Source organism: Nilaparvata lugens, chromosome 8, assembly GCF_014356525.2.
Source record: "Nilaparvata lugens isolate BPH chromosome 8, ASM1435652v1, whole genome shotgun sequence".
Classification (NCBI taxonomy): domain Eukaryota; kingdom Metazoa; phylum Arthropoda; class Insecta; order Hemiptera; family Delphacidae; genus Nilaparvata; species Nilaparvata lugens.
In genome coordinates, this window is record NC_052511.1 from 45,718,471 (window position 1) to 45,732,925 (window position 14,455).

At 32.2% G+C, this 14,455-nt stretch overlaps 1 protein-coding gene across 1 annotated transcript in view; it reads right to left on the bottom strand.

Moving 5' to 3' along the window:
• Positions 1-835: 835 nt before the first annotated feature.
• Positions 836-14,455, bottom strand: part of LOC111043314 (C3 and PZP-like alpha-2-macroglobulin domain-containing protein 8) — a 54,739-nt gene continuing 41,119 nt past the window's right edge. Inside the window, 6 exon segments of the mRNA XM_039434917.1 lie at positions 836-6,886; positions 8,677-8,866; positions 10,317-10,461; positions 11,677-12,413; positions 13,375-13,606; positions 14,144-14,302. Coding sequence (XP_039290851.1) covers positions 5,940-6,886; positions 8,677-8,866; positions 10,317-10,461; positions 11,677-12,413; positions 13,375-13,606; positions 14,144-14,302 — 2,410 coding nt within the window. The 3' untranslated portion in view covers positions 836-5,939.

Consider the following 14,455-nt stretch of genomic DNA (forward strand, 5'->3'; position numbering starts at 1 on the left):
TACAACCAGCATTAACATATTGCCATATACCGTTAATAGCATAATTATAACAATGACTAACATATGTTAGTCATATGTTATGTTATACGTGTCGAGGCAACAGTGAGAATTGCTGGTAAGTTGGTGGAACGTGTACATAGCTTCAAATATATTGGATGTTGTGTCAATGAGAAATGGAGTTTCGACCAGGAAGTAAGGAGTAGGATTGAGCAGGCAAGGGCAGCATTTTTCAGAATGAGAGGGGTATTATGCAATCGGAACCTTGCTCTCAAGACTAGAATTCGTTTGTTGAAGTACTACATAATTCCAGTGTTGTTGTATGGGCATGAGGGATGGACATTAACGAAGGCATTGGAGGCAAAGCTGCAGGCGTTTGAACTATGGTTGTATCGGCGCATTCTTCGTATTTCATGGACAGAAAGGGTGAGGAATTCTGAGGTATTAGAACGAATTGGGACTACAGTGGAGCTTCTTTACACTGTATTAAGAGTCAGAAGCTTCAGTATTTTGGACATGTGATGCGCAATGAGAAGTACAGATTCCTGCAGTTGATCATGGAGGGCAAGATTGAAGGAAGACGCCGGCCTGGAAGAAGGAAAACATCCTGGTTAAAGAACCTGAGAGAGTGGTTCAACATTGACTCAACATCTCTGTTCCGAGCTGCAGTCAATAGAATCCAAATTGCATTGATGATCGCTAATCTCCGTCGCGGAGCCGGCATATAGAAGAAGAAGAACATATGTTATTCATTTTTTCTTGACGTTTTATAATAGAGTACCTTCGAGTCCCATTTCGAGATTCAAGGAAAAATGGAAATGCAATACTGTACTCAAATGAAAATTACACAAACTAGTGGAAATATTTTATTCAATAATAAACTGGAAAAAGAATATTTGATCTTAATTGCACGATAATACATAAATACTTATGGATTTGAAATAAATTTAATTGAGAGATCTGATACTGTTCATCATAATACATTAATAATTCTGCAAGTGATAATGAAGGTACACTATCACTGAAAAAATGTGTGAAATAACATGAAAATATGTGGTACCTAATGTATTGAAAATAGTTCACAAACATCACATAGGTAGGTATTGAAAAAGAAAGCTGTTATTTACACAAGATTAGTAACATATTCACATTCATACACTTTCAATTACTGATTACAGTTTTTTTTGCAGTAATATGTACAGGTATACAATACAGTGGTTTATTGCATTAAAACGTTGGAGTTCATAAGAATTTATGGTTATTCAGCATATTATTTATCAAGTTTATTATCAATTGCATTATAATAGTATGGTGTCAATTTAGATTTGAGATTAGCAATAAAACTTCCATGCTTGGTGTACATAGAATTCAATATAGATATAATGTAGATATAATGGACGGAGTGGAATACTAAATCGTACAATTTCTTCAAGAATAAGCAAAAAATTGTACAGAAATTTCATTAATATTCATGGTCAAATAAATAAGTTGTGTTAGTGTGAAAAGCTGCTAACACTCTTATCAATACCGGTACTCAAGCAAGATTTCACCAAGTTCTCTCAAATAAATTAGTATCAGATATTATAGAATAATATAGAATAACATATAATGGAATGTTGATTGGTGGTTGAAAGTATTTTCAACAATTTTCCAATGAAGAAAGACAATGATAAATTCTTCAAGTTTTATTTTGTCCCAATAAACTGCAGTTATTATTAATTCACTCCAAACATAATATTATATCCAACTCAATGTAATTCACATTGTAAGGAGTTTGATTCAATATTCTACTTGTGATCTAATAATATGAATTTTCTAATATAAAATTTCCCAATCCCTGAAATAAAAATTTTATGATCTTTAGGAAGTGAATAAATGAAATCTAGTCACAAGATAACCAGTGATATACTCAAGTAGTTTTTAATGAAATTTTGAATTGAATTTGATGATAAATGCAGTTATATTATTTGCATTTTAATGGAAGATATTTTCAAATGAGTTATTTGAGAATGATTCATGTTATAAATAGGATTTGAATATGATTCTTGCAATAGAAAATATTCATTGAAAGATCCAAAAGAAATATCATAATTAGATATTGGTACTGTAGGTAGTTCGGCATAAACAGAATAATATCAAAAATAGAAGAGACTGAAGATATTGACCGAAAAATCTACTTGATTAGTTCAACATGAAGTGGAATTATGTGACAATATCCTTCAAATTATGGAAAAGTTCCACAACAGCAATATTCACTCTTCAAACTTAATCACAAAAACATTTCGGGTTTAGCATATAATAGGTGCTTTGGGAAGAAGAGAAGTTCACTTTCTGATATTTTACATAAAAATAGGTTTCTTATTCAAGATGAAATATTACACCTTGAAAGTTCAGTTATTAGTATTATTAATCTTATGAGTGTTTAAAATGTTGTGTTTTGTGAGTGTAAGAAATATACGATATGAGTAATATTGTACTATCTGTATAAATTGCAACTATTTACAAACATTGTCCAAAATTTTCAATTTTTGATAAAAATGTGATTCGTTAATGATGCATTGATCAGATGCGTTGTAATAATTGTCAATAAATCATACAAACCTTTCTATTACAATTGAAATTTTAATTGATTCTGAATTAATTTTGTGATTATCACTTTCTTTTATATTTTTAATCGATAACTATAAATTGATTATTGCTCTCATGACAATTATTGAGCATACACACTTCAATAGTTATTATTTTTATCTAGTAAAACGTCACATTAAATAAATATTACAATATAACATTCAAGACTAGAATGCTCAATTATTATTACCTGAATAGTTTGGAACTAATCAATATAGATTTAAGTTTACATTGTTGCAAATTAATATTGATGTGTTTTCAAAACTAATCTGACATTAATGCGTATGCGTAGTGCACGCGCATTAAATGAGAATGGATGAAGAATTACATTATTGGAATTGATTCCCTATAACATGAGGAATGTTACTATTTTTTTAGTGTTGAGATTGATTCAACATGAGTGTACAAACTAGAACAAATAATTCATTCATTCATTTCAATCACATTCATCATTAATAATATTTAGGTAAATGCAATATAAAAACACACGGTTTTCACTTTACACATAGAACTAACAAACAATTCAATTCAACCATTCTGTTCAAGAATGAATGAATCACATCAACTTACACTATAATTTCTTCTTTCGAATTCAATAATTACAACTATAATCTTTCTTAATGGCGAAGCGTTTGAGCACTTAACACCTTGAGCTGGAAAGCGAGTGTTTTTTTTTATAATTCATACTCCAATCATCATCGCTAATCTTACATTTATCAATTATTCTAATCAAGCGACCTCTCTACTTTTTCAAGGATTGTAACATCGATATCTAAAGAGAAACTATTTACATAGGAAGTAGAACAAAAGAATTCCGATCAATTGATCTGAGGAGGTAAATGAAGTTGAATGTCTGGAATTGCTGCTAATGTCTCAGAGCCGAACAATCCATGATGCATAATCTAATTTAGTAATTTCATAATCAAGGAATCTTTCAGGACACATAAAAAAACAGGATCTATAATTTATTATTTTAGTAATTCCACGGTCGATTCATTATTTTTTAGGACAGCAATAAATTAAACCAAAGAAACTCAACGGTTTAAGCTACTAAAATAATAAAATATAATAGTAAAATAGAAAAACCGATAGATACCATATTGATACGGTAGGCTACTTATGAATTAAGTTTATATTTCCAATCTTTTAAACCAGTTATTAAGAAAGTAAGCATTCCATCATGCTGTGTTGAAAATTAAGATAAATGCAATATTTTCAGTACTGATCAAATTTAAAAATCTCAATATTCTCAGCAATATTTTCAATACTAAAATAATGCAATAATAGGTAATACTTTAATGCAATATTTTCAGTATTGATCAAATTTAAAGATATATAGCAAGAAGCTTCCTCATTGTACTCACAATTTATTAGAGTTCAACTAAAATAAGGATTTGACTAACAAATATTTATTGCGACAAATCTCAAATTGAAAATAAAAATTTCCAAGTTGTCAAAGATCACAAATTTTTACATGTACCGTACAAAATAAGTTAGATAGTTGATTTAGCTTAATATTTTCAATACTATCAGATTATTTTTTCTTATAAATAACGTCTGTGCCAGTAGGTAGTCATTATGAATATTTTCTATTATCACTCGCACTAGCTTAAGCTATCATAGGAAACCATTTCCACTTCCTAATTTTCAAATCATAGTGAAATTATCACACACATACCTACATCAGCCATCAATAATATTTGACACAATGTTTTTTCAATTGACATTTTTAATACTGTACTGACATTAGCTCATTTCTCATCTAGTCGAAATAATTTCAAACAGAATTTTTTAGTGTAAATTGACTTCTTGTGAATATTTGAAAAGATAATTGCATTATAACAATTAGACTACTACTGAATAAGCTGTAATAGAATTATTCTTTTGAGAGAAATGAAAATGCGTTAATGAAGACTATTTCAGAACTATTGTATCTTATAAAATTGACAAAAATGAATTCAGCGATTTATTTGAAAATCCATACCAATGAAATAAGTTACTGTTGAAAAAACACATAAATTAACAGTAAACATTTCAAGTAGTTAGTGGATACCCTGTCAGTGGTATGAAATAAAATCTAAAATGTAAAAATTGCAGGTAAATATCGCGCCAAACTTGGTATCACCTTGGCTCCTGACTGGGAAAATTCCAATTCAGAAACTGCAAATCCTAGGATAGGCCTACGCTTTAAAAATGTCATCCTAAAATGGTAATTCATACAATTAACATAAAGCATTTCTGAAGTAATGAATATATCATAATAAATAAAATACATTTTCTTCATGTATGAAGCAGCAACATTGCAAAATCGATTATTAAAATTTTCAAACAAGACAAAATTAAACTGAAATCTGAATTGCTGTAAATTCATTCTGTAAATGCTGTCATTCTGCAGAAGTACATTTTAAATAAATCTTTGATTTGATTTTGATACTCAATAATAAAATAATCGTTCATGATGGAAAATTCAATGATTACTGAGTAGTTGAAATAGATTGTGGAGATCAATATTCAAGTTTAACTGCAAATCCTGCTATTAACTGGCCCACAATGAAGGTTTTTGAGAATTTTGAAACTATAAGAATACCCATATCAATTCGCCATTAAAATTCTTATCAGCTATTGATTTACTTTAATATTATTTGTATTTATTAATATTAATGAAAAAAAAAGAATACTCTAACTCTATTACCATCTTTGTTGTAATCTATTCCTGTAGCTTTGAACTGCAATGAGTCGACCCCAAACTCGACCAGCCAGAAGCCAAGCATACCAGACAAACAGGTACTATACATTGTCATTGGAGTATTTTATTATAACTAGAGAACCTATTTACATTTTTACAAAATGATTCATCAATGCTCATGATTATAGAGAGAGGAGGATATTAATACCAAAAAATATCAATATTGTGATTATGATTGGAGTTGGAACTTTACATTGAATGGAATCGAAAATCTGGTGAGTTAACATGAACATTGTGCAATCTTCTAGATTTAATTGTAAGAAAATAAATACTGTATCAAGCAACGAGACACACCTAGTGATACGCTTTTCCACATTTAACAACCATTACTATTATTGCGACAATTACTTTCATTCCAATTGAACTTTCGTCCTTGGTTACAACAATGTTTGGCCTTAACCTGCTGACGCTGTGTTGCTTTGTTTCTTGTCATCAGAGCGCAGAATTCCCAAAAGCGCCTGACGATCCAACACCAAAAACTTTTCGGTTGTCTTAGCGGCTGCTTCAGACTCAACAACTCCGCTATCACTCTGCCTGGTAGTTGTCGTTTCTGAAAATGTCTCAGTTTTCAACTGCTGGTTGATACTTTTTGAGGAGGCAGAGTCGGTTGAGAAGTGGTCTGATGCGTGATTGGGATCTCGATGTCTCTAAGATTTGTGTTGAGCTCTTCTGGGATTTTATGAGTAGCTGGAGAGTTTTTCAAGTTTTCGGTAGCGTTCTCAACATGTAGGATTGTTTGTGGGGTAGCAGTGGAGTACACAATACTCAAAAGTGATGATTCTGTTGTTGTTGCAACGGGGTTCTCCACTTTTGATTCATCTTTCTGGGAACTATTCTCCTTGACTGACACCTCATGAGGAGTCACAGCTTTTACATCTGAATTATTGCCAAAAGTAGGAAAAATTGTTGTCAAAACTGTTCTCTCCAAATCAATTCTAGTAGTCAACTCATTATCTTTTATTTCAGAAACTTTTGTTGGCTCAACCAAAACTCTCTTCACAACTTCTGAGAGACCTGGAGATTTTACACCTTTCTTCTTTCCTTTCAACTTCATCTTGCCATTTTTGAAACCCTTCTTCGCTACTATTCCCTTATGGATGTCTCCCACATTATGTTCGGCCCCCGATTTATTAAGCAAGTCCTCTTCAACCTCTGGACTTCCACTCTTAACCTTCTTATTCAAATTCTTTCCAACATTAGATTTTTCATACCGATTTGAACTAACAGCGCTCCCATCACCACCATTGTTCTCGTTCTGGTTATCATTGATTGTATCATCACTATAGATTTTCGTTGAATCTTGATCGATATCGTTGAAATTATTGTTGGTTTCAATGAAGTATGATCCGTTGCTGTTCAAGACGATGTTGAATGGCGTGAATGTTGATGTTTCTTCATTCATGAATTGTTGGTCTTCATTCAAGTCACTCAGCACAATCATGTCTGGGAGTTCATCCTTGTGTTGCTGTGTTGACATCTCTGGGTCTTTCCAGACGGCGTTGTCATTATTGTAATCTGAAAAGACAAATCGAATTAATTTTTTTGAAATTTCAGAGATATAACTCAATTTATTGAGGATCGGTAATGGAGTATAGGACATAAGTTGAAAAGTAGAAGCTGGTTGCAGAATCACCAATCAGTAATTAATCTCTACCAACGATTAGGAATAATTGTATAAGCAGGTGATAATAGATGTAGAAGTTAGTACTAAAAATTTTAATGTTTCTCATTATAAACTGATCGGTGAAAATCTATCTTCAAATAATTTCAATGGCATAATAAAATAATGTGCTTTATTTTGGATGATAGATGGTAGAACATAAAAATGATGAGAAATAAGTGAATTGTGTTTAAAAAATACTAGAAATTCGTTGGAGAATTAAGAAAAGTCAAGAACATAGGAAAAAATGAAATAAAACTTACTTAGGAACAATGATGCAGAAAGTAATCTCCAAAAACTCATAAAAAATCCAGAAAATAATAAAAAGAAAAAGAAAGTTTCCATCTTTTGGAAAAATGAAAAATTATTATCGTTGAATGGAAACCAATCTTCGAAATCAGAACAAAATGAGGTGGGAGTAAAAGTCAAAAGAGAAAACTATAATAACTTAATTCAATAATTGCAGAAATAATTATAACAAAATTGAAGCCATGAATGATGATTCGTCAAAACTCATTTGCATAAAGTTAATCATGATTCTTCCCAAATATAGCTTAATATTGCGGGTTGCAAATGTAATAAAGAATCAATCCACGATTTTAAGTGACAATTTGTCCTTGATATTAAATGACCACCATCCATGAAATGGACAAATAAAACATTTAAACTAGATTTCAGAGATATGATAACAATTCTCTCTACAAGTACTAATTGAATAAATGCTGGATGCATCTAGTTTCCTACCATGGAATCACTATTTCCGAATACAGAATTCGCGTACCGGTATTGGAAATTCTAAATAAAATGTTATATCTTCATTACACCGTCAACCTAGGCTATATCTCACGTTCTAAGACACATATACCGTAATAAATGTTCTCTGACATATATAACGGAGAATCTCATCCCAATAGTTATGCAGTAGTAGCTTATTCCATTATTTTTCCATAATATGGTATTTTGAATTCTAAAGATGCTCCTGTATTGCAGCTAATCAAAACTTACTCAGTGTAACTTGGTTATTGCGGCCACGGCAGTAGCGTCAACACGGATATAATAGCCTAACGTCATTTATTTATAGGTCTCGTCAAACTATACCATAATAAATTTACATTGTGAAAACCTCGGATCTATCGTCAGTAAATTATAAAACCTCTAATGATTGAAACGTGAAGAAAATCAGGCCAAGAACTGAGAAGGAAACGTAGCCAGACGGATATTTCGATTTTTAGACTTCAGTTTCTAGATAAAATTCAGTTTTACATAATGTAGCCTATCTTAAAGTATGCATTTCCCAAATTAACTTTATTCAACGTTTTTTCCATACATAAACTGAGATGTGTTTTCAATTTTTCCTCTGTTAAAAATTAAGATTTTGAAACCTCTTTTATAGTGTCACTCCTATATATCGTCATTAAATGTGTGGTCCTTCAAATGACGTTATAACCAAGTTCCACCTTATCAAATGCGTTACAAATTATAGAAAAAATCCCTTGATACTAGAAGAATAAATGATTGAAATCTACAAAATCTCACAAAACAACAAACTCTGTTTAAAAGAAATAATAACAGATAAACATATAAATCTAAGTTGATAAAGTGTATTAACTAGACTTTAAAATAATATAAGATGTTTGACACTGACCACTTCCGAACCAGGTGATGAAGTCATCATCGGTGGTGTCAGCCAGCAGTGGACTGGCTCGCCGCGTGTGGAAGAATGTCTCGACGGCCAAATGCGGCGACATGATTGGGTAGACCGAGGCAAGGGCGGGGCGAAGGCCGCTCACCATGTAAACGCTGCATGCTGTCAGCTTCAAGCATTCAGTTTTCACCTGAAATCGATTAGTTACTGATGAATAATTGAGTCTTGATATGTAGACATGTTTGGGTTCATAGGTATTGATAAGAAAGGGTAGATCGGGAGGATAAGAGAGTGTAGAAGATCGAAGGAAAGAAGGTAAACATTACAATCAAAATTTGAATTTTGAATTGAAATTGTTCACATGTTTGGGTTTGTATTGATAAGAGAAGGTAGATAGGTAGTATAAGGGCAGAAGAAGATCGGTAGAGTGGAAAGTAAGCATTACAATCAAAATTTTAATTTATAATTGAAATTGTTGACATGTTTGAGTTTGTATTGACAAGACAAGTAGAGGTAGATATTGGTAAAGGTACGAGAAGGTAGAAGAAGATCGGAAGAGTGGAAAGGAAATACATTACAGTAAAATTAAAATTTGAATTGTTAAATAAAATGCAATTCTATTATGTTCAACTTCTTGTACTGATAAGAGCATTCCTCCAATGAAGATTGGCGATCAAAATTTGTTAAGATAACATATGATGTTATCAATACATCAGTCAGTTAAATTTTCTTTGACATATTTTGATTGCTTCCATTTGTGTGCATTTTGACGTCAGCCTGTAGCACTCTCATACACTCTATACTGTATTATGTACTGATACTGGAATAAAAAAGAGAAAGTTGAAGAAATATGAAAATTAAAGAATATATTTATTTAATGAATTTGAATAGAAGAAAAATTAACTTCCAATTTATTTATATAATAACCCTATTTCGGACTTTTAAAATGTTATCTAAATTTGGGAGAGAAATAGTACAAGGAGTTGGATTTTTTCTACCGGTCAGTGATTTCTTGTTGTAGAATTTGATAATAAACAAAACCAATTGATAAAATCACTTCACTTTTATAAACATGTTTTATATTGTTTTTTATTAAAACCAATTGAATATGAAGGCATTCATCGAGCTCGCCATGTTTATTATAAAAATAATAAATAAGTAAATATGCATAATCAAGCATCAGACCGTCATTAATAGCAGGAAAAAATAGATCCATATTGAACAAATGTTCAATACATCACAATGTAAAACATTCTGGAATTGTTTAATTCAATTGCTTTATAAACATGTTTTATATTGTTTTTTATTAAAACCAATTGAATATGAAGGCATTCATCGAGCTCGCCATGTTTATTATAAAAATAATGAATAAGTAAATATGCATAATCAAGCTTCAGACTGTCATTAATAGCAGGAAAAAATAGATCCATATTGAACAAATGTTCAATACATCACAATGTAAAACATTCTGGAATTGTTTAATTCAATTGCTATGTTCAATACATCACAATGTAAAACATTCTGGAATTGTTTAATTCAATTGCTATTATTATAAATATTTTTGTGATTCTTCAACTAATATGAGTTGTATACTTCTACCATGGAGATATTTGAATTCAGTATAATTGAGATATACTTACATTCGTCATAGTGAACCAGACTTTATTGTCATGTGCTCCATAGTGCAGATTGTCATTGGTTGGTGGCGAAGAGCAGAGCTGGAAACCTGAGAAGAGATCCACCTCCGCACGGAGAACACCGGAAGCATTGGCGGCGCCTTTCCACCTGACAATTAAAAAATATAGGTATAAAGAAAAAATAAATATAGTGAATAGATTGACTAGATATTGAAATTTCATCCAATATGGATAACTACCACAATATCACCTTCGCAACTATTCAGGATATAAATAATGTATAGCATTCACTCCATATTCTTAACTATCACACAAATTATCAAATGATTACAATAAAAATCGTTATCGAACCATAAATTATCTGGACAGTGAAGATAAATCAAACTATAAAAAGTCAAAAGACACTTCAACGAGAATGAATAGTGAGGTTTCCTTTAAACAAGAAAGACATTGAAACAAGATTAATCAAATCTATCAAATTGAATCAGTTTTTTGCCAAAACAATAATATAATCAAATTACTAGGCCTACATTGAATCCAGAAAAAATACAAATTCACATAAATTACTGAGAACACTGGATTAAATGGAAGATTGGGAAATGGAAGATGTGGGAAGTTAACAAAGAAGAAGAAACCATAAAAATGTATATAGGTTTGAAAAATTGAAATTTTCAATGGCGATGTTACGATTTTTGGCTGCTATGGATATTGCAGAATAGATATATAAACATCGACATTTTATGAAAGGAAGTAGAGTAATGCTATTCATTCAATGGATAGAGGGATACTATCTCACTATTGTAATACTCAAATAAATAAATAAATAAATACATTATTAATAAGCATACAGCATGTCAATCCACTTGAAAGCTCAAAACTATTTTTCAAGATTTGTTTAAATTTGTTGAATCTTAAGTTTAATTTCAATCAAAATTTCTCATTCCCTTTTTTAAAGCCTTCTCAATAAATATTTTACATCAATGTATAACTCACCTCACAACAATATATACTCCAACAATATAATACAGCTTACATCAATACATAACTCACCTCACATCAAAAATAATTGAAAAATGAGTTTCAAAAATTGAGTAGTACTGGTAACCAGCTTCTAAAAACTAAATCATACTTCCAATTCAATTTGGATGATGATTATATCAAAACTAAACCCACAAAATGATCCACATCCAATTGCTCTCAGCATAGTTACCTCAATTTCCAACATTCATATCAGATGAATACCAATACTGTATCAGATGTGGTTTTTAGTACGGTAATAATCCTACATAATATACAAGGTATATATAGGTAATGCCTATAAAATATAATGAACTAATTTTTATGTGAAGACAAATCTACTCACCGCACACAAACTTTGATCTCGAGGAAGATAGACTCCTGCGCAGAGTTGCGGGGCGGCAGAGTCTCCTGTTCTACTCCGGCCCAGATCTCAAGTAGTGTGTTCGACTTGGACGGTGAATATGTGGTGTAACTAACATGACCTTGCACAGTGGCGCATCCAGCCCCAGTCGCATACACGAACACCTTCGTTGGCAGAGATGGCAACTGGAGGACTTGCGACACTGATGTGTTCCTCAGTTCCAAGGTATCGGTGAGTTCCATCCCTGAGGTGGCCAGTGAGAGGGTGAGTTGTCTGTGTTTATCTACAGCCCATGATGAGTACAGAGTGAACGCTCTCATAGCCGTGTAAACCAGTTCCGTATGTTTGTCCAGCACATGCGACCTGTAAAACAGGTACCTCGCTACTGGTTCGGCCAGCTTCAAATCGGGGAGGATCGAGTAGGTCATGAGGACATATAACGAAGCCCTGTAATCGATGACATTGGGCAGCACTTGAGGCTTCATCTGCCCGCCCCCTTCCTCGTACAGCCAATCAGAATTGTCGGCGGGATGTGGCCAGCCGAAGTCTCCCTCCTCATTGGTTGATGCCTTGCGCAGTTTTTCGATGGCTTGGGGAACCATTGTGCTTTCGGTTAGCACTAGGGCGTAGCTCAGCATTGCCAATGATACAGGGTCGAGATCGTGGTAGAGACAGCCTTCCAGATAGAATCTGGCTTTCAGGACAGTTTCGGCATCATCCTAAAACATAAAGAAATATATTATCAAAAATTAATATTATTTGTGCTATGAATGAGCTTTGTTAAATATATTGTAGTGACTCGAACAAAATAAAAATTTGAAGTGTATCAAAATTGAAAATATTTTGAAATAAATGTGCGGTGGAGACACAATATTTTGCCTTCTATTATATAGTTATATTATGATACACAACTTACATTTCGATGCTCGTACAGTCAAAAGTGACCACATTCATAGAAATTTATTGATGCTCATTGATCAATCGATGCCCAGTTATACACAGATAAGCATCAGTTGGTCTACTTTATTAGTGTTTCATGTTAGAACTATCCAAGTGGAAAAAGACAAAATGTTATGTTTCAATATTCTAATATAAACTGTTTATTTGCCTAACAAAGCTTTACAACTCAAGCTAAAAAATATGCCTTGAAAGCATTCTGAGGAACGTTGATAATAATTGATTAGTTGAAGTAGATAACATGTCTCAAATGATTAATCAGGACTAGATCTTATATAATGTCTCTCTTTCCAATCACGCTATAATTAGGTTCTATATTGAAAAACTATTTGAAGCTGTTTCAAAATAATACTTTTTGTAATAGAAAAGATTTTATTGCAGTGTGGTAGCTCTACTGCAAACCAAAAATTTATCCATAATGAATCAAACCCACAGATTCTATTGAGAGTTGTTTAACTTATATTGTTGTTTATATAATTCTGAAAGGAAAAATAGGTAGTATTTATGTGTTAGTAATTCTGTGAAAGGCAGAATTGAAACGATTCTCCCAATTAATTATCCTTATTGATTTTCGTTACTCGAAACAAGACTTGGACGTTTTTTTAAATAAAAAAAGAATAGAACCATTTGAGAACAATGAATTATTAAAAAAAATCTCTCTAAAAAGCACAAATAAATTCCTTTCCTCACTATGACTTATTTTATGACTGGAAGCTAATTTACCTCAGTCTCAATTCCAATTTGCAGCAACGCAGCGACTGTTTCCGCTGTGGTTTGGATGATCATGTTGGCTGGAGTCGCATTCCTGATTGTGAAATCCATAGCACTCGGATGGAAGCTGCCGTCGCTGTTCTGCCTCTTCTTGATCCACGCGATTATCGAGGAGATGAGGTCGACATCAATGCCGATGTAGGTTTGTGCGCTGTGCAGGGTCTGCAGTACATGCAGAGTATTCCTAAAAATAGAAATAAATAAATCAAGATGAAAATCAAGATAAAATGTTTGAAGGAAATCAACTAATTAGTACCTGATGAAATTATAACAGTGCAATTTATTAAAAGATCAGATGTGGCAAAGAGATACAAGGGGAAGATAAGTTCGATTGTGGATGATTTCAAGCAATCTAAATAGGTCTGTGTTTGAAGTGAGTTGAATAATATATTTGTCTCAATTTTACTTTGAAAAAAATAGCAGCCTATGTAAAGAAATATCATCTGACTATCTTGTTCGGAATCAATAATTGAATAGATTCAATCATACCAAGAGATAGAAAGGTCTACCTGCTACTTCTTCCAAATTAACTGAATGGAATAATTCATTTATTTATTAAAATATTTCAATATTAGGATATTATTTTATCTGAGAAGTTTTTGTCAAGAGTTGTTGATAATATTAATTTACAGTGTTTCTTTTTTCAAATAATAGAATTATTGAGAACTTGCACAAAAGGTAGCCTACATGTATCAAGATGGATGAAATTATTTTTCCTTACCAGTGACTGGAGACGTTTCGATGATCCCCAAAAGAGTTATCGGCGTTTCGGAACGACAATAAATTCTGGACGTGCTGGTGAAGCAGCTCTGATGTGTCGTTGGACATGCCAGCCGCTGACGCTAGGAGAGGCGCGATTTGAGACAGGATTGTGGCAAGGCTGCAATACAAAACAATATTCGTATTTGTTCCTTTTATAAGCAAAACATATATAAAAGTACAATTCACATGTAACTGTAGCAATTCTTTTCTACTTTTAATAAGAATGAGAATATTAAAAATTAATACTAGATACTAGGTTTTGAACACCAGA